The sequence below is a fragment of the Rhinopithecus roxellana genome, chromosome 1 (assembly GCF_007565055.1).
Source record: "Rhinopithecus roxellana isolate Shanxi Qingling chromosome 1, ASM756505v1, whole genome shotgun sequence".
NCBI lineage: Eukaryota > Metazoa > Chordata > Mammalia > Primates > Cercopithecidae > Rhinopithecus > Rhinopithecus roxellana.
The window spans coordinates 115,678,110-115,702,006 of record NC_044549.1 but is presented as its reverse complement, the minus strand read 5'-3'; the positions used below and the strand labels follow the sequence as shown (position 1 = coordinate 115,702,006).

At 41.4% G+C, this 23,897-nt stretch overlaps 1 protein-coding gene across 3 annotated transcripts; it reads right to left on the bottom strand.

Annotated features, from left to right (window-relative positions):
- Nucleotides 1-1,325: 1,325 nt before the first annotated feature.
- TNFSF10 (TNF superfamily member 10) lies at nucleotides 1,326-20,437 on the bottom strand. Of its 3 annotated transcripts, XM_010356906.2 has the most exons (5): nucleotides 20,185-20,432; nucleotides 12,078-12,215; nucleotides 8,545-8,587; nucleotides 5,494-5,598; nucleotides 1,488-2,734 (listed from the first exon to the last, which is right to left on the bottom strand). In XM_010356906.2, exons 1-5 carry the CDS (start codon nucleotides 20,314-20,316, stop codon nucleotides 2,307-2,309), a joined length of 846 nt encoding a protein of 281 aa, XP_010355208.1. In that variant the 5' UTR covers nucleotides 20,317-20,432; the 3' UTR covers nucleotides 1,488-2,306. The 3 variants fall into 3 exon arrangements, with proteins under 3 accessions (XP_010355209.1, XP_010355208.1, XP_010355210.1); XM_010356907.2 differs by lacking the exons at nucleotides 5,494-5,598; nucleotides 8,545-8,587 and having other exon boundaries at nucleotides 1,326-2,734; nucleotides 20,185-20,417; XM_010356908.2 differs by lacking the exons at nucleotides 1,488-2,734; nucleotides 5,494-5,598; nucleotides 8,545-8,587; nucleotides 12,078-12,215 and adding an exon at nucleotides 13,508-15,348 and having other exon boundaries at nucleotides 20,185-20,437.
- Nucleotides 20,438-23,897: the final 3,460 nt, after the last annotated feature.

The following is a 23,897-nucleotide window of genomic DNA, read 5'->3' as shown; positions in this document are numbered from 1 at the left end:
AAAAAAAAAAAAAAAAACTTACATTCCTATCTCACCTCATATACAAATTAAATTACAGTTGAATGACATTATCAAACCATGAAGGCTAAACTTTAATTTTTTTAGAAAAAAATATGTGGTGATATCTGTATGAGAGTGCAAAAGATTTCTTGAACAAGGCATGAAAGGTAAGGTAGTTTCCTACAGCCGCTGGAACAAAATGTCACAAAGCAGGCGGCTTTCAACAACAGAAATGTACTGTCTTATAGTTCTGGAGCCCAGAAGTCTGAAATTAAGGTGTCAGCAAGGTCGTGCTTCCTCTGAGATTGTGAAAAATCAACCCTTCCTTGTTTCTTCCGAGCTTCTGATGATGGCTGTCAATCCTTGGTCATCCTTTGGCTCCCAGCGGCACCACTCCATTCGGTGTCTGTAATCACCAGTGTTCTCCCAATGTGTCTTTGTAACCAAATAACCACATTTCCCCCTTCTTTTTTTTTTTTTTTTGAGACGGAGTCTCACTGTGTCGCCCAGGCTGGAGTGCAGTGGTGAGATCTCGGCTCACTGCAACCTCCGCCTCCCGGGTTCACGCCATTCTCCTGCCTCAGCCTCCAGAGCAGTTGGGACTGCAGGCACCCACCACCTCGCCAGGCTAATTTTTTGTATTTTTAGTAGAGTGGGGATTTCACTGTGTTAGCCAGGATGGTCTTGATCTCCTGACCTCATGATCCACCCATCTCGGCCTTCCAAAGTGCTGAATTTACAGGCATGAACCACCGCGTCCGGCCCCAAATTTCCGTCTTCTTACAAAAATGCCAGTGGGCCAGGCGCAGTGGCTCACACCTGTAATCCCAGCACTTTGGGAGGTGGAGGGGGGTGGATCACCTGAGGTCAGGAGCTCAAGACCAGCCTGGCCAAGATGGCAAAACCCCATCTCTACTAAAAATACAAAATTTAGCTGGGCATGGTGGTGCACACCTGTAATTTCCAGGTACTCGGGAGGCTGAGGCAGGAAAATCGCTTGAACCTGGGAGGCAGAGTTTGCAGTGAACCAAGATTGTGCCATTGCACTCCAGCTTGGGTGACAGAGAGACTCCGTCTAAAAAAAATTAATAAAAATAAAAACAACAACAAAAAAGAATACCAGTCATATTGTATTAAGGGCCCATCCTTTTCCACTATGACCTTATCTTAACTAGTTACATTCACAATGGCCCTATGTCCAAATAAGGTTATATTCTGAGGTACTGGTGAGTAGGACTTCAACATATCTTTCCTGAGGACACAGCACAACTCAACCCAAAACAAAAGTATTAGCCATAAATAAAAGAACTGATACATTTGTCATATTAAATTAAAAGTGAGAAATTTCTTTCTTCTGTAATATGTGTCAGATAAAAGATATGAAAAAAAGATTAGAAGTCTTTCCCCCATTTTTAGTAATCTTGATATTATGAAACAAGTGAGTACTAAAACAAAAACAACAATAAATGTGAGCACTAAAACAAACATGACACACTGTAATATAGAATTTTATTGAAAAAATAACACATACATATACAATTTTTATTATTATTATTATTTTTTGAAACGAAGTCTTGCTCTGTCACCAGACTGGAGTGCGGTGGCGTGATCTCACCTCACTGCAACCTCCGCCTCCCGGGTTCAAACGATTATCCTGCCTCAGCCTCCCAGGTAACTGGGACTACAGGCATGCAGCAACACACCCAGCTAATTTTTGTACTTTTAGTAGAGATGGGGTTTCACCATGTTGGTCACTATGGTCTTGATCTCTTGACCTCGTGATCTGCCCACCTTGGGTTCTCAAAGTGTTGGGATTACAGGCGTGAGCCACTGCATCAGTCCAACTGTGATCTTTTAGTGGTGCCTCTTTTCTCTTTTGACTTAGGAATGTTGTCCCTTAAGGAAACCTGGAGGCTACTACTGTGATACACTACTTGAGAGATGGATTTTTGCTCTTTCTTCTACAATCTTTGCAAGGAGTAGATTATAAAGACAGAAGATGTTAACCATTGCATTAATGTTTGGAAGCTGAGAGTCTTCTAGATTTCTGCTAGCAAACTGATATGAGGTAGAGTCCTGAAAGATCTTTTGGCAATTTCATTTTCTTGGGATGAGTGAGTCACTTTCAGAACAGTGTGTGTGGTAGAATTTTTTTGGTTGTGGCTGCTCTACTCAGATTGCGTAGAGGCTTTTTGTTTTTTATTTGTTTGTTTGTTTTGGTCAGATTTGTTGAAACATCTTCATAGTGTATCATCCTGAAAACTGAATAGTCACTTTGAGGTTATTGCTTTTTCTTTCCAGGTCAGTTAGCCAACTAAAAAGGCCCCGAAAAAGCTGGCTTCATGGTCCATGTCTATCAAGTGCTCATTTGTTACAGAAACAAAAATTCTGTCATTTTCCTTAAGCTCAAATATTCCCCCTTGATAGATGGAATAGAGTCCGTATTCTGCATCTTTAGACCAACAACTATTTCTAGCACTTTTCATCAGCAGTATAGGGTCAGGATAACTTGTGTATTTGTAAATATATTGGACCATTTGTTTGTCTTTCTTTGTGTTTTCTTTTATTTCCTCCTGAAATCGAAAGTATGTTTGGGAATAGATGTAGTAAAACCCCTTTTCTTGGATGACCAGTTCGCCATTCCTCAAGTGCAAGTTGCTCAGGAATGAATGCCCACTCCTTGATGATTCCCAGGAATTTATTTTGCGGCCCAGAGCCTTTTCATTCTTGGAGTCTGTAGGAAATTTAGAGAGAAAGAGAGTTAACAGAAGGGAATTTGTAGCAAAGCAAGGAGCTTCTTTGCAGCTATGGCTAGCCTATATTTGTGTTGGGATTGCCAGGGATTTCAATCTAATATCAAACTTCTTCCTCCTTCAATCTTATGTGGATTATAAATTCTAGTCACATAGAAATTAGGAGGCTCCTGTATCATTGTGACATTGGGAACTGTTGGGAGTCCCTTGTCTTTTTATACGTTATCAGCTGCTTATGCCACATGTGTCACACTTAGAATGGTAGCACAGGGGATGGCCCACTTAGATAGCAATGGTTACTCCTGGGCAGAACTTCTGCCCTGAATCCGTTCCTCTCTTCTTGTGCTGGTGAACTTAAGTGGACAATCCAGAAGGAAACCTAAATAAACCTATCTATTTCTTTAGGAAACCTAAACAAACGTATCTATTTCTTTAAGCCTATATCTCAGAAGTTCTTGTCATTCCTTTTGGACTCTTTGGGTCCCTCCTTGATCTTTCTCAGCTCTCCAGAGTCAAAGGCACATCCAAGCAGATGGTTTCTCTAGTCAAAAATAATAGAGGCACAAAGTTGGCAAAGGAGCCTAGATTTAAAGATTCTGAGATCCTTGAATCTTTCATACTCAAAGGTTTTGAATGAAAAATGAGCCTTCCAAAATGATATTCCTTAACACTTTGAGAAGGAATCTCCATGATTGGTGCAAAATTGGGCTTTTCCAGAGCGTAAACCAATTATATTTATTGATGAGTAGCAAGCAGTACCATCATAATAATCCCCTCACTTGTAGGCAGAACATGACAATCATTTATAAAACATGAGTCCAAAAATGTCAAGAAGCCAACTACCCAGAAGAAACTAAACCAACCAACCAACCCAAAACCCCCCAAACAACATTTTTATCTATTAAGTGATGTCTGAAATATTTTTAGACAAATTTATGGGACAAAGCCTCTGATAAAAATAAAGGTGAGTATTTCTTGAGTATATACAATAGATCAGACATTTTGCATCATTTTGTGAGTTAAGATTTGTCTCAAGTTTGCATATGAAGAAACTGAAGCTTGACTGGGTTAAGTAATTTGCTCAAAACATGCATCTAGGTGAAGAGGAGCTGCGATTCCAACCTAGACATTTACACTGTAAGACCCATGGACAGAGGCCTGGTGCAGTGGCTCACGCCTGTAATTCCAGCACTTTGGGAGGCTGAGGGGGGGCAGATCAGCTGAGGTCAAGTTTGAGACCAGCCTGGTGTGGTGGTGCATGCTTGGAATCCCAGCTACTTGGGTAGGTGAGGCAGGAGAATCGCTTGAAACGGGGAGGCAAAGGTTGCAGTGAGCTGAGATGGCACCATTGCACTCCAGCCTGGGCGACAAAAGTGAAACTCCGTCTCAAAAAAAAAAAAAAGAACAAACAACAACAACAAAACCTGCACAGTATTACATAGCACCGCATCAGCATGTGTTCTGCCTAGATATAAATTAAATGTAACATATATGGTTAAACTATACGAAACTGACATTTGTGTAAGTAAAATATGGTCAAATATTGGCAATCTCCTATGGTTTAATTTAATATAAATGCCACTAGGAGAACCTAGTGATTCATAGTGATAGTAAATGAAACCTATAAAGAGAAGGGGCCGGGCGCGGTGGCTCAAGCCTGTAATCCCAGCACTTTGGGAGGCCGAGGCGGGCGGATCACGAGGTCAGGAGATCGAGACCATCCTGGCTAACACGGTGAAACCCCGTCTCTACTAAAAAAATACAAAAAAACTAGCCGGGCGAGGTGGCGGGCGCCTGTAGTCCCAGCTACTCGGGAGGCTGAGGCAGGAGAATGGCGTAAACCCGGGAGGCGGAGTTTGCAGTGAGCTGAGATCTGGCCACTGCACTCCAGCCTGGGTGACAGAGTGAGACTCCTTCTCAAAAAAAAAAAAAAAAAAAAAAAAAAAAAAAAGAAGGTAGATTTGATGGTGATCAAAGAAGAGAAGTGCAAAGGGATGGAAGAAGTAATCATAAGAGAGAAAGGCTGGGTGCGGTGGCTCACACCTGTAATCCCAGCACTTCGGGAGACTGAGGCAAGCGGACCACCTGAGGTGGGAAGTTCGAGACCAGCCTGACCAGCATGGAGAAATCCCATCTCTACTAAAAATACAAAATTAGCCAGGCGTGGTGGAGCATGCCTGCAATCCCAGCTACTTGGGAGGCTGAGGCAGGAGAATCGCTTGAACCCAGGAGGCAGAGGTTGCAGTGAGCCGAGATAGCGCCACTGCACTCCAGCCTGGGCAACAAGAACGAAACTCTGTCTAAAAAAAAGAAAAAGAAAGAAAGATGAAAAAAAGAAAAGAAAGAAAGAAAGGAAGACAGAAAGAAAAAGAGAAAGAAAGAAAGAAAGAAAGAAAGAAAGAAAGAAAGAAAGAAAGAAAGAAAGAAAGAAAGAAAGAAAGAAAGAAAGAAAGAAAGAAAGAACTCCAAAGAAAGAAAAAAAAAAAAAGGGATCCTGGCAACTGCAAAAACCCAATTCTCCCACTTTGTAATTTTCCTGAGGCCAGTTATGTCATGGCAGTGATTGAGCTATTTGTCTGTAATCTTGCATCTGAAAACAGTCAATCTGAGATCTGATTAATACTGAGCATTTTGTAGATAGCCATATAAACATTTCATGTAAAATTATTTAAAAAATAAGTTACTTGGCACAATCCTTCCATTATTTTCCCTTAAGTCACTTATTTGTTGTTTTTCTTACTTGGAGAAGACAATGTGTTGCTTCTTCCTCTGGTCCCAGTTATGTGAGCTGCTGCTCTCTGAGGACCTCTTTCTCTCACTAGGGGAGAAGTATTTTGTTGCTTTTCTAAAGGAGAAATGATAAAGAATCATCAACACTTGCCAAACTAGTTCTCAAATACATTGCTGTTCATAGGTGTTGTCAATCAGCCATTGTAAGCATACTGGGCTTCCAAAGTTGATTCCACGAGTTTTCATAAAAATAACATTTTGATATTATTATGATCAACCTACCTCAGCTTATGACCAACTTGAAAAGTACTTTACATGGGAAGAATAAGCAGTAACATGGATTATAATTTATCAGTGTCTCACAGGTAAGGTCCAAAGAGAATACAACAAAGTGAAGATTCTATCCCTTTTCCAAAAATATAAAGCAATAACTGTAGACATGTAATAATGCTGCTGAGTTAAAGTGTGCAAATAACCACGTATTGGCAAATTTCCACCTTGAATTATATATGGAAATAAACAGAGTGGTACCAATTTTTGTCATCTCAATTTTCCTTTCTCTATGCTAACTACTGCAGATTCTAAAGCAGTAGCAATTATAACAATTGCCCTTAGATGCGGCAAACTGGTATCCAACAGTTATCCTGCAACCACCCTTCCACTCCAAAAAGAAAGAACAGGAATTGACATTCTGGTTATGATATTGAGTATACAAGCATATAAGTTGCGAATTCACTGGATCACAATAAACAAATAACATTTATTGATCACCGTCCAAAGTATTTTGGAGTAGCCTTAAAGAAACAGAAATGTAGGCTGGGTGCGGTGGCTCATGCCTGTAATCCCAGCACTTTGGGAGGCTGAGGTGGGCGGATCATGTCAGGAGATCGAGACCATCCTGGCTAACACGGTGCAACCCATTCTCTACTGAAAATACAAAAAAATTAGCCAGGTGTGGTGGCGGGAGCCTATAGTCCCAGCTACTCAGGAGGCTGAGGCAGAAGAATGGTGTGAACCCAGGAGGCAGAGCTTGCAGTGAGCAGAGATTGCACCACTGCACTCCAGCCTGGGTGACAGAGCGAGACTCCATCAAAAAATAAAAATTAAAAAAAATGTTTAAAAAAATGGAAAAGAAATGTAACAAATGACTTTCGCTAAAAAATCAGTTCAAACTTCCCAAGAGTGCTTACTTTGGTTGTAAGATAAATTATATTCTTTCATCAAACAGACAGTGCTAGGGTAAGGCACTACACCCTAAAGGGCCACAAATATTAATCACTGACTTCACTGACCATGTCCTCAAGGGACTTACAGCCTTCTACAGAAAATATGAATTAGAAAGTGAGAGCCGGGCGCGGTGGCTCAAGCCTGTAATCCCAGCACTTTGGGAGGCCGAGACGGGCGGATCACGAGGTCAGGAGATCGAGACCCTCCTGGCTAACACGGTGAAACCCCGTCTCTACTAAAAAATACAAAAAACTAGCCGGGCGAGGTGGCGGGCGCCTGTAGTCCCAGCTACTCGGGAGGCTGAGGCAGGAGAATGGCGTGAACCCGGGAGGCGGAGCTTGCAGTGAGCTGAGATCCGGCCACTGCACTCCAGCCCCGGCGACAGAGTGAGACTCCGTCTCAAAAAAAAAAAAAAAAAAAAAAAAAACAAAGAAAGTGATAATTTGAAGGCCAAGATGGGTGGATCGCTTAGCCTAAGAGTTTGAGATTAGCCTGGGCAACATAGTGAAACCTTGTCTCTACAAAAAATAGAAAAATCAGCCAGGTGTGTTGGCCTGTGCCTATAGCCCTACTATTCGGGACGCTGAGGTGGGAGGATTGCTTGAGGCCAGGAAGTTGAGGCTGCAGTGAGCCACGATCGCACCACCACGCTCCAGCCTGGGCAACAGATTTGTTACGGTCATTTCAAGCATATGGATAGGAAAGTCTAGATTTGAAAGCAAAATTTTAAAAGAGGAAATTTTCTACTGGTTATATTAAACATCTGCCAGAAAAGAAACTTGCAAATATGTATATTGAGGTACTATGGATATATCTTAGTATACAGAGTAGTGTTTCACCTTACTGAGATGAATAACAAAGAATTTTATTCTTCCAACACTGAAAACAGTACATGCATCTATCTGCTGTAGACCATTAATCTGATATGAATCATCTGAACAGGTGGAGTGTTCAACATTCTGACTACTGCTTTCATCTTTGGAGAAATGATAAGAAAGAAGGCTTAGACCCCAGGACCAGATTCTGTCCTTTATATTTAAGAAAACATATTTAATAAAGGAAAATGGGGGTGCCAAGTGATGAAGAAGTTTATTGCATTGGAAAAGAATAACATTTAAAAAATAACTGAAAGGAAATGAACAAGGTACGTGTGATAAAAATAACAGAGTGCAGGGAATTTACTTAGAAAGGTGTCCACAGAAGCCCTCTCTGAAGAGGTGACAATTACATGAGCTGTGAAGGATGAGGGAGTGCCAGATGGAAGGCTAAAGAAGCCAGCCTGGGCAATAGTACTGAACAGAGAGGTGGGTCGAGAGAAGGCTGCTGACCATGAACAAGAGGGTGGTGTGGCATGAAGACCACAGGATAAGGATTGTGGATGGGTAGAAAGATTGTTGGGAAAGGATGATGGAGGAGGAGGCTTTCATAAAGAAAGACCTGGAACCCAGTGGTGGCCTGAAACAAAGAAGGGTAACTTTAAGAGACTTCATTTATTTCTGTCAATTTCCCAGAAATGATTTAAGATGGCTTGTTTGTAACACATTAGAAGGTAGAAACAAATAAGTGAAGAAATTAAGGAGAAAGGAAAATTCATGGGGCAGAATAAAATCAAGCTGAAATAAAGTTCTGACCATAGGTGGGCCACAGGTTTGGTTCTGAGCTTCCTAGCTGCCAATGTAAAGAGGGAAATAGAATCAACAAGTAGCTTGAGATACAGAGCAGCAGATCAGAGGATAGATGAGTGGATGAGAACAGAGAGGAGAATGGAGAACTATTCACCACCTGTCATGAAGACGATAGTAAAAAATTAAAATAACAACAAAAAACATAGTACCTTGAACTGTAGAAATGGTTTCCTCAGAGGTTCTCAAAATCATCTGCAAATATTATTGAATAAAGCTTGTTAATTTCCCTAAAAATTTAAACTGACAATAGAATGCCTATGGATCTTCTTGCTGATGTCTAACAGGAAATTTCTACATGCATTATCAATCTAGGAAGCTTTCAGTTGGTCAAGCATAGGGTCTGTAAGGGGTGGTGTGGGAGCTGGGATGAATATTGAGATAACTGTCCCCACAGTAATCAAGGGATGGTCCTCTGCCTGGGAAGGTTCTGTTGCTGGATGAAGTCTTGGAAAGATCACATCTGGAGCAGTACAGGAGGAAGAAATCATCTGCCATGTGAGTTCAGCCAAATGTGGCTGATAGGTGTGGCAGCCATGTCATGTCACTTTCTGTGTGTGGGGTGTATGTGCACCTTTATGTGTGTGTGTATAAGTGCGCTGGGTAACAGAGCCCAGAGGCTTAAAATTATTGGACAGACCCAATCCTCAAGACGTAGGGCGCACTTCCTCTCTCTCAGGATGCCCACAGACATACATAGCCTATCAAGGTATAACCTGACAACACCGTGTCATTCTTTCACTTCTGAGAATGTGGCTGAGCCATTCTCAACATAAAGATATTTTACCACCTTCCCATATATTTGCTAAATATCTAGTAACCTCCCCCTCCCTTTGTACTAACCAATGGGGAAAACCAGTAAGAAAGAGTGAAAATCAAACCTTTCTGTTAACTGGGAAGATCCTGACTTGGCTCATCCACGGATTCTGAATTCAGCTCTGTCCCTCCTGCCACCTTCTCCCATCACTGCCCTCTTTCCCAGTCACTCTAGTTAATGTTGCAACTGTCAGAAACTTGTGTTCTCTGTACTCCCAACCCCAAAGCAGACGCTCTCTGCTTCTCCCTCCACCTCAAGCCCTGATGCCAGATAATGGGGGCAGGGCTGGTGGTGGTGGACTGACTGTAATCAGTTCTCTGGTCACTGACATACAGGAAGGGGAAGTGAGAGAAAACCACGGCATTCTCTCTTATCTCTCTCTCTCTCATTTCTCTCTGTGTGTCTCTCTTTTCCACTCCTATTCTTTCTCTTATTCTGCAACAGAAAGGAAGGAAAGAAGGGGAAGCAGCAGGAGAAAGAAAAGGGTCTTTCCTACAATGTGGGAGGCAAAATAAAAAGAGTGACTAGAAGCATGGCCAGATGCCCTGCATTCAAATGTTTCAGTTACTGGCTCTGTGAGACTGCTCAAGCTATTTAACTGATCTAAACTTCAATTTATTCATCTATTTTAAAAATATATTTAAGAGGATAATAATGACTTATTATTCAGAGCTGTCGTGATGATTAAACGAGATAATGGGCATAGGATATTTACTGGAATTAGTCCGTTCGACTAATGTGCCTAAAAAAAAAAAGAGAATTATTTCTCCCACATTCTCACCTATTCCCTCTGTGTTCTCTCCCAGCTTCTCGCTATTCTAGTTGGCAGCAGGATGTGAGAATGGGAGGGAGAATGGCAGGAATAGCAGGAAAAAGAAATGTCCTCACTATTTCTCTTATCTCCCCACTCCCTGTCCACAGCACCCAGCCCTCTCCTCTGTCTCCAGATTTCTACCGTAGTTCTGAGTCGCTCTCCCCTGCTGGACGATTGCAATTCCATCCTCCCCAAACCCCTATCTCAGGAACTTGGGAGTTTCATTTCTCAGCTTCCACAGGACCCTTCTCCAGCCCAGGCTTTTCCTAGTCTCCTGGTCCTTGCCCCCTGAGCACTCGCTGTCATTTGCAGTGGTGGAATCACAGCTGCTTCCATATAGCTTGTGTGGAGTGGGTCCCCTGCCCGGGGCCACGCTGCCAGGGCAGCCACAGAGCAGCTATGTTTCTAGGACTCCTAGGAAGAAATCTAGTTCCATTTCCCATAGAAATAGCATCTTACGTATGTCGGGGCTCTACTGTGAAAACAGTTCAGGATTATAAACTTGATCCCTAACCACCAATATAACAGTATTTATATGGAGAAACAGATACAGAGCACCAAACAATGGACTTACAAACATGTGTGAAACACATTCTCCTCCTACCCTGGGAATTCCCCCAGTTAACATCTTTAAACAATGGTGGTGTATGTGGTACTTCATAGTTTACAGAGTATTTTTATAGTCATGTTCTCATCTCATATTTTTACATAGGCAGAAGCAATTTATTACTTTATTTATTTATTTATTTTGGTTTTTGAGGTAGAGTCATGCTCTGTTGCCCAGGCTGGAGTGCAGTGGCACAATCTCAGCCCACTGCAACCTCTGCCTCTTGGGTTCAAGCAATTCTCCTGTCTTAGCCTCCCAAGTAGCTGGGAGTACAGGCACACACCACCACACTTTGCTAATTTTTGTATTTTTAGTAGAGATGGGATTTCACCATGTTGGCTAGGCTGGTCTTCAACTCCTAACCTCAGGTGATCTGCCTGCCTCAGCCTTCCGAAGTGTTGGGATTATAGGCATGAGCCACTACACCCGGCCGCAAATATTATTAAATGTCATTTTACAAAGAAAGAAGAGCCTAAGAGAAGAAACTTGATTTGATCTGTCACTCTGCCACATTTAGTAAAATAAACTGTTAACTAACATGTCTCTGCTGGAGGTCCTGTTTAAGCAACTTCCATAAACAGATACTTTTTGTAATTTGTTATTTATTGGCTGTAAATTAAGAAAAAAACCACCTTCAAATTCTCAGAGTATCTCTTTCTTCCCTTCCCTTCCTTTCCTCTTTCTTCCCTCTTACTTTCCTCTTTCTTCATCTCTATATGCATACAAAAATAAATATTTAATTCCAGACATCGGCAATGTGGGAAGAATATAAAACATCATTATTTGATCTCCTTTATCTTTTGAATGAAAAAAAATCTCACACATTCTTTTGAGACGGAGTCTTGCTCTGTTGCCCAGGCTGGAGTGCAGTGGCCGGATCTCAGCTCACTGCAAGCTCCGCCTCCCGGGTTCCCACCATTCTCCTGTCTCAGCCTCCCAAGTAGCTGGGACTACAGGCCGCCCGCCACCTCGCCCGGCTAGTTTTTTGTATTTTTTGTTAGAGACGGGGTTTCACCGTGTTAGCCAGGATGGTCTCGATATCCTGACCTCGTGATCCGCCCATCTCGGCCTCCCAAAGTGCTGGGATTACAGGCTTGAGCCACCGCGCCCGGCCTATTCTTTATGACTTTGTGACCTTCTCTTCATTACCCTGTGTGTGCCTCAGTTTCCATAATGTGAGATCAAAAGATTAGACTAGATGTGGAGTCTGTCTGGGGCAGAGGAATGAACTCTAGATCAGGAGTCGGCCAGGCCCTGCCTTTTGGTGCTATGCCCCATTTTCCTAGTTCTATGAATTTGGGGAAAATTACTTAAATACTCTGGGCCTAAGTTTTCTTATTTGTAAAATGCAGAGTCTAGTCTTGATTATCTTAAAGATTCCTTCACTTTAAGGAATTCTTCTGGCCTTATCTGCCTACTGGTGAGGTCTCCTGGTGAGATTACATACCTTTCTAACAAGTTGACTGAGTTGCCACTTGACTTGCCAGCAGGGGCTCTTCATACTCTCTCCGTCATTGGGATCCCAAGAACTGTCATCTTCTTTCAAGAAACAAGCAATGCCACTTTTAGAGTACTTGTCCTGCATCTGGGTTGAGATAGAATATAACACAATATTTTGCATAAGTGCTTTTTATTTTTGCTCATTTGGAAGTTAAGACAACAGAAACTAATAGCAGACTTAGAGAAGTTTTGGTACATTGGGTAAGTCCCTGTTTGAAATAAAAGTAAGTATGCTCTCCTTTGTCCTTAAAAAAACAGAGAGAAAGAGAATAAAAGTAAGCAGCTGGATATGGTGGAAAGGATGCAGGTGTGGGTCAGGCATCTGGAGTCACAGTGTCCTTCCCTGCCTCCCTTACTGAACAGCTGTGCTTTTCTTGACAAGTTGCTTCCATTCTCCTGTGTCTGTTCATCAGTTTTGAGCCGGTTCACTATAGTGATTCTGAGGTCTCTTCCAGCTCTGCCACGGTATGTATCCCATTTTGAAGCTGGAAACCTACCTAGATACAAGGTTGGTAGTGGAGTCAGTTTAAATTTTAGGATCCTAAATAAAAAACAGCCAAATCGTTTGGGAGGGGGTCGTGTTCTGTTTCTTGATCTGAGCTGTGGATAGCTAAGTAGATTCTAGTTACTGATTTGATTTCTACTCCTCTGGATGGCAGAATCTGGACCATGTTGCCGCTAGAAATCTGAACGCTGTTTCATTAAATGTTTACACTAGCTAGGGATTTATTGGCAGAGACTTTAAACACTCTTTGAAGGTTTTCTCCCTGTTTCTGATTGAAAGTAAACACTGGCAATAGCCAGATCATTGTCAACAAACTCCTCACTCTCATCAACAAATCCTTGCTTGATGTTATAAGCACACACAAACACACACACCCCAAACCACCCAGAACTCTTCAGGCTGATCATTGTTTAATCAAGAAATACAGGAAACAGAAGGTCCAAACAAAGCCAGAAGGATTTTATCTTCTGTTTTGTTTTGTTTTAACAAGTAGGATGGAAGAGACGTTATTTCCCTGAAAAAATCTGCTGAATTGACTCTACCTGGGGAAATAAATGAGAAAATGGCAATTTTAATCTGTTATTTGAACTAAGGTACTGCAAAGCTTGAAGGGAGGATCAAATTGAATGATGATTCACTCCTTTCTATAGAAAGACCATCTCATTTTAAATCAGAGTATCTGAACTGTTCATGAGCGGTCCTAGCCAGAATCACACAGTTCTGTACTCAGCCATGTAACCCTTGGACATCTGGCCAAGGTCCCTCAAATGCAAAGGTGCAAACTTGAGTTAATAAATTTCTTCCACACACCCTGTCATAGATCATTCATTTACTTTTAAACAAATGTTTATTTTCTTTCTTCCTCTTTTAAGCAACAAGAGAAAAACATTCCCGTAGTATATGTAGTTGGAGGTGAAGCTGGGGCTGCCCGAGTTGAGATATGACTGGCCATGGACTTAGGTACATTTCCTTGCCCCTGCCTGCCCCACCTGTAGACATCTAGTTGCAACTCCAATTGACTTGGGAGATGCAAAACCTTTCCAAGGAAGGCACTCAGTCACATGTGATTCAAAAGTATGAAAGCATGTCTAGCAAACTGTGGGAAAGGATCATGAAGGAAGAGACGAGAAACTGGGATCAGCTACAAGGCCCGAGGGTAGTTCCAGGAAGAGCGAACTTTCCCTGGACACTGTCCCAGTTCACCCAGTATGAGTGGACTCTGGCCAAGCTTCGGTTTGATTACACTGAACAAGCAGGCTCACAAGTCTCTCTAACTTGTTGGGGCAAAAAGGTGTGCATGACACAGAAAGGAGGGAGAAGTATGCCTTTTTACTTCACATCAGCTGTAAGCTCTCTCAGCAGGAAATGGCTGAAGATGGGAGGCTCCAGCCATGAGGGGCAAGATGCAGAGTTGACAGCTGCCTGTGATCAGGCAGTAATGGCAGCAGGCAACAACTTGTCAACTGAGGTGGAATTTGACATGGATGGTGGTAGTGGAGCTTGAGCCACAGGACACTTTAGTACCAACTGCTGGCTACAGCCTGTGATCCCTTTTGGTATTTTCCAGTAATACTTTCAGGAGGAGGTGGGGGGAACCTGGAAAATTGAGTAAGGTCCTGGGTATAAGTGGATGGGAGGTTGACAAGCTAATGTAGCTACATTATTACCCAGGAGTTTATAAAGCCTGGATACATTCAGGATACACAGGCAAGCTGGGAAGCATGGAAAAGTAAAGAACACTTTTCTAAAAGAAAAAAAAACCCTCCCAAAACTAAATAAGTAAATCACAAAAACAAACAAACAAAAAACTGAAACAACCACTAATGGCAGCTATATTCCCACCTCCTAGTTAACCTTTGGATGATCTCTCTTGTTTACAGGGATGAGATCACACTATGTGTGTGCATAATTTTCAGTATGGTTGTTTTCTCATAAGGCTGTATAAAAATGTTGTGTTCTTTAAATCTGTATGAAAATTACATATGGATAGCATGGATTTTTTATGACATTCCCTGTAGAAAATCTGTAAAATATAGAAAAATAAAAAGGAAAGAAAGCACTCATAATCATACCATGTAGAGATCACATTGTCATTTTAGTGTTTCTCTTTCTAGACCTTTTTATGCATAAATACTGTTTTCTGAACAATAGAAACCCAGAGAGGAAGCCTCAATCACCCTCTCCACCCTCACATGGTTCCTGCATCATGAATTTTGGTAGTTTCTTCTATAGAACTTGGCCAATGCTGGTGACTAGACACATGGTGGGTTGACGTGGGGTGCTGTGGTTATTCCAAGAATGATAATTAAGACGATATGTCTCCCCCCGCCTCCTCCCATCCTTTCCACTTCAAAGTATGAGTTTCCTGCAGCATATCACAGGCTGAGGCTATATTCTCTAACTAACCACACCTGGGCACTGGGGGCGGAAGGTAGCGTGTGGGGGTTATTTTCATTTGCGTGCCTCTGAAAAGAAAGCTCTTGCACTGGGTGCCTGTTCTTCAGCTCCAGAAGCCCTTGGTTCTGAAAAGTGGATTTCCATGGTGACTGCTCTTGGTACTGTTACAAACATGGTGGTTGTCTAGGCCAGGGTCAACCAGTCCTTGATGGGGCTTGAGGTCAGTAGGGTAGACTCAGCAAGGTAGACTTCAAGATGGCAGCACTGACCCTCTCTGCTGCCCAGACGTTAGTCTCTGGCAATCATTTTCTGCAAACTGCAAATAGCATAAAGGATCATTTACGGAGATCTGTGGAGAGGAATCCCTTCTCCTTTTTCCTTCCCATCTATGATGCCACAGTGATAGGCCATTCCCTTATCATAAAACCTTCTCAGAGGGACACAGACTTTGGGGGCTCAGTCCATATTTGTTGTTCATGTTTGCTGGTCTACAGGCTTATTTGTGAAGATCCAATCCAATGTTATGAAGCCTTCCTTAACCCTTACACCCTATAATCCTTGCAGACTGTATCTTCTGCAAAATTTCACCAGCCAAAGTGGAGCCTGTATTCAGTTTTAAGAAATTAATACTTATGTTGAATATACTTTTCCAAAGTCTACACAGAAGATTCAAGTATATTTTCCCTTTGGAAAATTTCTGATGAAGAAAGTGACACATTCAGGAGACTTCAGCAGTAATTACAATGCTACTATAAAAATAGCATTGTAATGTATTGAAAAAAATGTATTGTAAAAAAAAGTAGGTGTTTCAATTTATTGAGTACCTCCTTCATGCCTGGGTTCAAAATCAGGCTTTGCCTTTTACTAGTTTTGTAATCTTGAACAAATCTCTTAACTTCACCTCAGCCTTAGTTTGTTCAACTATAATATGGGGTAATTATACTTACGTTATAGAATTGTTATGAGAATTGAAATCAGGCAATACTTTTCAAAGTTCCTGGTACACAGTAATTGCTCAATATCTGTAATTCTCCTGGCTTTCTTGTACTCTCAATGAATTCTTCTGCATGCCTAATGTACATGTATTCATATGTCAAAATGCAATTAGGAAAAATGTGTGCAAGTGGGAAAATCTTAAGCCTTATATGAAATTTCCGTTTTTATAGTAGAATTGAAAAAGAAATTTGATTATATATATACAGACAATTGCATGAGTCAGTTGAGTAAATAACTGGTTGATTCAATCTTAAAATTAGTCTAACTTGCAATGTGAGCAAATTGATGGAGCTACTTGTGTATGGAGTAACAGCTTTACTCTGTTTATGCTGTAAAGTTAAGAAAGTTTAGGAAATTCTGGCTCCAAATTGGTGCCAGTCTCTCGTGTAGACTTAAAGCTAAATGTATGACTATAGTTTCATGAATATTTTTTTTTTTTACAAAAGAAATTCTTTTCTAAATGTGCCTACAATAAACCTGACTTTACTGGTCATCTAATGGTAGCCATAATTTTCATAATTACTTGCAAATAAAACAAGAGTCTGCCTCATCCATTTCCAAAAGAAAAATTTCCGACTGATTGAGATAACCAAACTTACACTCCACAGGATATGCAAACTGTACTTCCCTAGCAAATAGTTACCACTCTATGTCTTTTGCACAATTTCTACTTTTCTGAGATCCTTAGTCTTTCATTTCCTAGTCAGCTGACAGAGTTGGTGCTACAGGATGGACTGTGCAAGCACTGTACATTACAAGGTGCACATAGGTTAACCCTGTGGACATCCCACTATGGAGGGAAGAGCCTACAGACCTGGGTGCTAGTCACCCCAGCACTGCCTCCAAAGCCTTGTCTGAACGTGAGTACATTATTTGTTGTCTCCTCATCTGTAAAAATGTAGTTGTGGTGGTGGGGGTAGGATCTGAAGTTCCTTGTAGCTCATGATTCTCTACTACTTAATATACAATGAATTAAAATATATATTAGAAGTCCAAAACTGAGTTGGTTTATTTTCAGCAATTTTGGAGTCATAGTACCAGGGATTTTCATCGAGAAAATCATAAATGAAAGTGGCACTAAGTGTTTGTTTGTTTTTTCTGTCAAAGATACCTCAATTTGGACATGGACTATCCATAGGCAGAGACTGGCAGTTTGCTTTTCAATTGTTTTATCATGAACAGCTGTGTCTATTTGATAACTTCTTTATTACAGATTTTACCCATGACATGCCTGTGCCCCAGGAATAGGCAGAATGCCAGTCCTTTGTATTCTCACTTATTGTCAACACAGGAATGCCTCATGCCTAAAAGCAAAACATTTCAAAGGTGTGAAAGTTCACCAGGACTAGCTACATCTGGAAAACAAAGCGGGAGTGTTCAGTGATTTAGAGCCTGGCTTTGGGTTGAGCTTGACTCTGCCCTTGTTGCCTGCATATTCATGGTGCCTACCGCATTTGCAAAGGCTGTTCATTCATTCAAAAAGTATTTAGTGAACCACAAGTATTAGTATTAGTGGTTACTTGGGAATCACATGCTAGACCCAGAGTTATACCGGTGAACAGAAGCAGACACAACTCTGATACAGCTACCTTAACCCTCAAGAATTCATGAGTCAAGAACTGTAATTCCAACCTGGAACAACAAAGCAGGGAAGATGGCTACAGTAACCAAAACAGCATGCTACTGGTACCAAAACAGATATACAGACCAATGGAACAGAACAGGCCTCAGAAATAACACCACACATCTACAACCACCTGATCTTTGACAAACCTGACAAAAACAAGCAATGGGGAAAGGATTCCCTATTTAATAAATGGTGCTGGGAAAACTGGCTAGCCATATGCAGAAAACAGAAACTGGGCCCCTTCCTTACAGCTTCTACAATAATTAATTCAAGATGGATTAAAGACTTAAAACCTAAAACCATAAAAACCCCAGAAGAAAACCTAGGCAATACCATTCAAGACACAGGCATGGGGAAAAACTTCATGACTAAAACATCAAAAGGAATTGCACAGAAGTCAAAATTGACAAATAGAATCTAACTAAACTAAAGGGCTTCTGCACAGCAGAAGAAACTATCATCAGAGTGAACAGGCAACCTACAGAATTGGAGAAAATTTTTGCAATCTACCCATCTGACAAAGGTCTAATATGCAGAATACACAAGGAATTTGTTTCTTGTAAAACAAATTGACAAGAAAAAAAAACAAACAACCACATCAAAAAGTGGGCAAAAGATATGAACAGATACTTCTCCAAAAAAGACGTTTATGCAGCCAACAAACATATGAAAAAAAGCTCATCATCACTGGTCATTCGAGAAATGCAAATCAAAATCACAATGAGATACCATCTCACTCCAGTTAGAATGGTGGTTATTAAAAAGTCAGGAAACAACAGATGCTGGAAGGATGTGGAGAAACGGGAATGCTTTTACACCATTGGTGGGAGAATAAATTAGTTCAACCATTGTGGAAGACAGTATGGCAATTCCTCAAGGATCTAGAACCAGAAATACCATTCAACCCAGCAATCCCATTACAGGGTATACACCCAAAGGGTTATAAATCATTCTGCTATAGAGACACATGCACACATATGTTTATTGCAGCACCATTTACAATAGCAAAGACTTGGAATCAACCCAAATGCTCATCAGTGATAGACTGGATAAAGAATACGTGGCACATATACACATACTACATATACATATACCACATATACACATATACATATACTACATAGTATGGAATACTATGCAGCCATAAAAAAGAATGAGATCATGTCCTTTGCAGAGACACAGATGAAGCTGGAAACTATCATTCTCAGCAAATTAACACAGAAACAGAAAACCAAACACTGCATGTTCTTACTTATAATGAACAATGAGAACACATGGACACAGGGAGGGGAACATCACACAGTGGGGCTTGCCAGGGGATGAGTGGCAAGGGGAGGGAGAGCATTAGGACAAATACCTAAAGAATGTGGGGCTTTCAACCTAGGTGATGGGTTGATGGGTGCAGCAAACCACCATGGCACATGTATACCTATGTAACAAACCTGCACGTTCTGCACATGTATCCCAGAACTTAAAGTAAAATAAAAAAATAAAAAATAAAGAAATCTGTTTGCCAGAATTCACAAAGAACAATAGATCTCATGTGAGTTACGAACCTGAACTTCATCCTGCTGTGTGCTATTGGATAAAGATTCTAAGAGCTACCTTACAGATTTTTTCGACAGGAAGTATCACAGTAACAAGGCCCTGTTTAAAGGCTGTTGCTACTGCTGTGGAACAGATTTACCCATTTGTGTTTGAAAGCAGGAAAGAAATTTTATCATTCACCACTTCATCGGTTAGAATCTCTAACTGAGCACCTTTTAAAACTGCTGCACTTTGGACTCAAAAGGAAAACTGGACCAACGGTAATTGAGGAAACAGACTCTTTTATTTATTCATGGCTGCCGTGTAAGCTTCAGTCCCTGTGGATTGTATTCCAAACCTTGCTGTAACATAGAAAAGGAAGTTTACAAGACATGCCATTGCTGCTTTTACAAAAGGACATTCTATTTATTTTCGCAGTAATTCTCATGTCGCCATAAGCAGAGCTGTCACAGTGTGCGCTACCTTAGGTTGTTTTATTGTTGTCATTGTTATTTTTTTCCATTTTGAGCTAATGTGTTTTATTTGTGAATAGTCTTTTACATTTTTGTATGCTGAATATGGGCACCAAAGAACCTGTAAAAGTTATCTTTTTCAATTGAATGTGCACAAATAAAAGTTTGGAAAAGAAAAACCAAAGAACTATAAAGCATTTAGCAGAAAGCTTTCATGAACAGTTGCAATGGCTGATATTATAAAATACGCATACTTTTAAAAACAATCTCTCAGGAGTTTTGTTGCCCACATCTGCTAGTAACTAGTGGAGCCAGTTCTGTCACTGCACTTAGTTTACACAATTTCTTGAACTTACACTTTTGCGAGGACCTCAGTGATTATGCAATTTAGCAGTTAGAGTGTACCCACTGAGAAAGGAAGCAGTAAGTCTTCAGAGAGGAGCAAGCTGACATGCAAAGGAGGAGCAGGTAACCAGACAGTTGCTAAGCGCCCCCGAAACCGAAACCGAGTGCACTGTCCTGCACTGACCTGCTTCAGCTCATTGGTGAAGTACACGTAAGTTACAGCCGCACAGAGAGACTGCAGGAGCACTGTGAAGATCAGGATCAGCACGCAGGTCTGCCCCGGGCTGGGTCCCCCCTGGGCCTCCATCATAGCCATGATCCTGTCAGTCTGACTGCTGTAAGTCAGCCAGGCAGCCGGTCACTGAAGCCCTTCCTTCTCTATTCTTTCATAGTCAGTGAGGAAACGAATGCGGATGAGTTGTTTTTCTGGGTTCTGTGGCCTTGGCCCCACCCACATCTATTGAACCTGCATCTGTCCCTCCCCTTTCCTACCGCCCTGTGACAACTCTTGTCTCAAAGTAGTTGTTGGAAAGGAGGGAAATTGAAAGAAGCTCCTCTCCTTGCCCTCAGGATCCATGCACCCCTTCTCTGCACTCACCTCAAGCCCATTTCTCTCTTCTCTTTCTTGCTCTCCTTTTTATAATGTCCTCAGCCGAAGAGGGGAGCGATTTTCTTTGCTCTTCCCTAACATATCCTCATTCTACCACAGAGCTCTAAACCTCATGGCCTGGCTGTCATAGGCACAAGGCCTATTTTCTAAATTATAAGATAATTTTTATGACCTGAAACTTCCATATCTGGTTTTTCTCATGCTACTGTGAGGTGTGGGGAGACGGCAGGGTGGGAGTGGATAAAGGAAAATAGAAATACTATCTCATAGCAATGGTCTTGCTACATAACTCCATCTTGAATGTCAGAATCTAAATATTGACTTCTTCTTCCTCTTTGTAAACCTTCAGACACAAATTCTAATCTCCTTCTCAGATCTCCACCCCCACCAAGACAATATGCCTGTGTATTAGGCTGGACAGGTAGGAAGTAGTTGACACACTCAGAAAGGCAAAGGAAAAAAACATGTGGATGTTTTCCAAGATATTAACCCCATCACAGTGTCTCACTGTCACTATCCTTTTACAGATTAGGAAAAGAAGTTACAGGGAATTAATTACCCTCAGATTCAGGACCCAGCCCCACATCTCCCCATTATCAGATGTCGTATGCTGGCCCAGCTGTATGTTGTCTCTATATCTTGTTCAGTCTTTCTTTCTTTCTTTCTTTCCTTCTTTCTTTCTTTCTTTCTTTCTTTCTTTCTTTCTTTCTTTCTTTCTTTCTTTCTTTCTTTCTTTCTTTCTTTCTTTCTTTCTTTCTTTCCTTTCTCTTTCTTTCTTTCTTTCTTTCTTTCTTTCTTTCTTTCTTTCTTTCTTTCTTTCTTTCTTTCTTTCTTTCTTTCTTTCTTTCTTTCTTTTTTCTCTTTCTCTCTTTCTCTCTCTCTTCTTTTTTTTTTTTTGGACAGAATCTCACTTTATTGCCCAGACTGGAGTGCAGTGGTGCAATGGCAAGATCTCGGCCCACCACAACCTCCACCTCCCATATTCAAGCAATTCTCCTGCCTCAGCCTCCCATGTAGCTGGGATTACAGGTGCATGTCATCATGCCTAGCTAATTTTTTTGTGTGTGTGTATTTTTAGTAGAGATGGGGTTTTACCATGTTGGCCAGGTTGGTCACAAACTCCTGACCTCAAGTGATTCTCTTGCTTCAGCCTCCCAAAGTGCTGGGATTACAGGCATGAGCCACTGCATCAGGCCATTGTTTAGTTATTCCATCTTGACCCACTGAATCGGAGTTTCTGGCAGTGGACTTAGGAACCTACATTTTTCAGCAAGTACTCCAAGAGAGTCTTTGAAACCTACAGTTAGGACCCTTGATCTAGAGTTACATTCCTGAGTTCATTCAGGCTCCACTGGTCACCATCGCTTCTTGCCCTTGCCTTCTAGCTGTAGATGAGTCAACTGTCGACATTTAAGAAAATATTTTCAAATCTTAAATTTGCCTCTGTCAAATTGCCAAATTTTTAAAAGCAAATTCCTTTCAGACACTGACAAATTGGCAAGGTAGCCTTTTTCCTACTAAAAGTTTTAGACATTATGTGAACCTAACACTATTTAAACACACTTATACTTAAGTCCTGGACTGAATGAGTTTTTTTAAATCAGGTGAAAGATGAGTGGGATAACTGTAATGCACAAGACACACAGTCTGGCAGGGCAGAAACAAGAAATGAGGGATGACAAAGAAACACAGGGGAGAATACCAAAGAAAACCAACGTAACACCTTTGTTATAATCCAGAAATAGAAACATTACGGCTATGATGTACATGAAAGGCATGAAACGAAGGAATGGGAAACGTGCAGGAAGTCAACATCTCTATCTTATGAGCATGTAAGAAAGTTCAGAGTGTGGAAATGAGGAGGCTTGTCTTGGGGTCAGGTCAGGAGAAGGGGTGATTTGAGGAGTTACAAGAGTCAGCCAGGTGCAGTGGCTCACGCCTGTAATCCCAGCACTTCAGGAGGCCGAGGCAGGTGGATCACGAGGTCAAGAGATCGAGACCATCCTGGCTAACATGGTGAAACCCCGTCTCTACTAAAAATACGAAAAATTAGCGGAGCATGGTGGCGGGTGCCTGTAGTCCCAGCTACTGGGGAGGCTGAGGCAGAAGAATGGTGCGAGCTTGCAGTGAGCAGAGCTTGCAGTGAGCAGAGATCGTGCCACTGCACTCCAGCCTGGGCCACAGAGCAAGATTCCATCTCAAAAAAAAAAAAAACAAAAAACGAAAAACAAACAAGAGTCAAGAGGTCCAGCTACCTCTATCTTTGAGCCTCCTAATGTATTAAATACAAAGATATTATATATATGTATTTGATATAGAGAAATCTTAATCCTTTTGTTATAACAACATTAATATAAATAATATAGAGCTAAAGCCATTTTTGTTATTACTAGTATGACTCTGCTGACTGGCATCCATACATTAACTATACCCTTTAATCAGGGATTCAGTTTCTTTAAACTGGAGTGAGAACTTTCTATTTTATTTTATTTTATTTTATTTTATTTCATTTATTTTGAGACAGAGTCTCACTCTGTTACCCAGGCTGGAGTGCAGTGGTGCAATCTCAGCTCACTGCAACCTCCACCTCCTGGTTTCAAGTGATTCTCCTGCCTCAGCCTCCCAAGTAGCTGGGACTACAGGTGCTCGCCACCACACCTGGCTATTTTTTTTTTTTTGTATTTTTAGTAGAGTCAGGGTTTCACCATGTTGGCCAGGCTGATCTCGAACTCCTGACCTCAAGAGATCCACCTGCCTTAGCCTCCCAAAGTGCTGGGATTACAGGCGTGAGCCACCATGCCCGGCTGAGAACCTTTTAAAAATACTTTCTTCTTCTTTTTTTTTTTTGAGATAGAGTCTCACTTTGTCACCCAGGCTGGAGTGCAGTGGTGGGCTCTTGGCTTACTGCAACTTTTGCCTGCCGGGTTCAAGAGATTCTCCTGTCTCAACCTCCTGAGTAACTGGGATTACAGCTGTGCACCACCATGCCTGGCTAATTTTTTGTAGTTTTAGTAGAGACAGGGTTTCACCACGTTGGTCAGGCTGGTCTTGAACTCCTGACCTCAAGTGATCCACCCGCCTCAGCCTCCCAAAGTGCTGAGATTACAGGTGTGATCACACACCAAGCCCGGCCTGTTTTATAATTTTTAAGTAATTTTTAATTAAGTCCTTACAAAACATTAAATTTAGCATTCCAAGAAACAACTCACATTTTATTGGCTTCCATGATATTTATATGAACTATGTAATTACAACTGGCATAATCAGTTCTGAGAATAATTTAATTC

Coding starts and splice junctions, on each gene's coding strand:
- TNFSF10 (XM_010356906.2), bottom strand. CDS start 20,316: ATGGCTATGATGGAGGCCCAGGGGGGACCCAGCCCGGGGCAGACCTGC. Junction 8,588..12,077: donor TCAGTCAACTTGTTAGAAAG/GTATGTAATCTC, acceptor TAATATTTGCAG/ATGATTTTGAGAACCTCTGA. Junction 2,735..5,493: donor CAACACATTGTCTTCTCCAA/GTAAGAAAAACA, acceptor AATTTCCTACAG/ACTCCAAGAATGAAAAGGCT.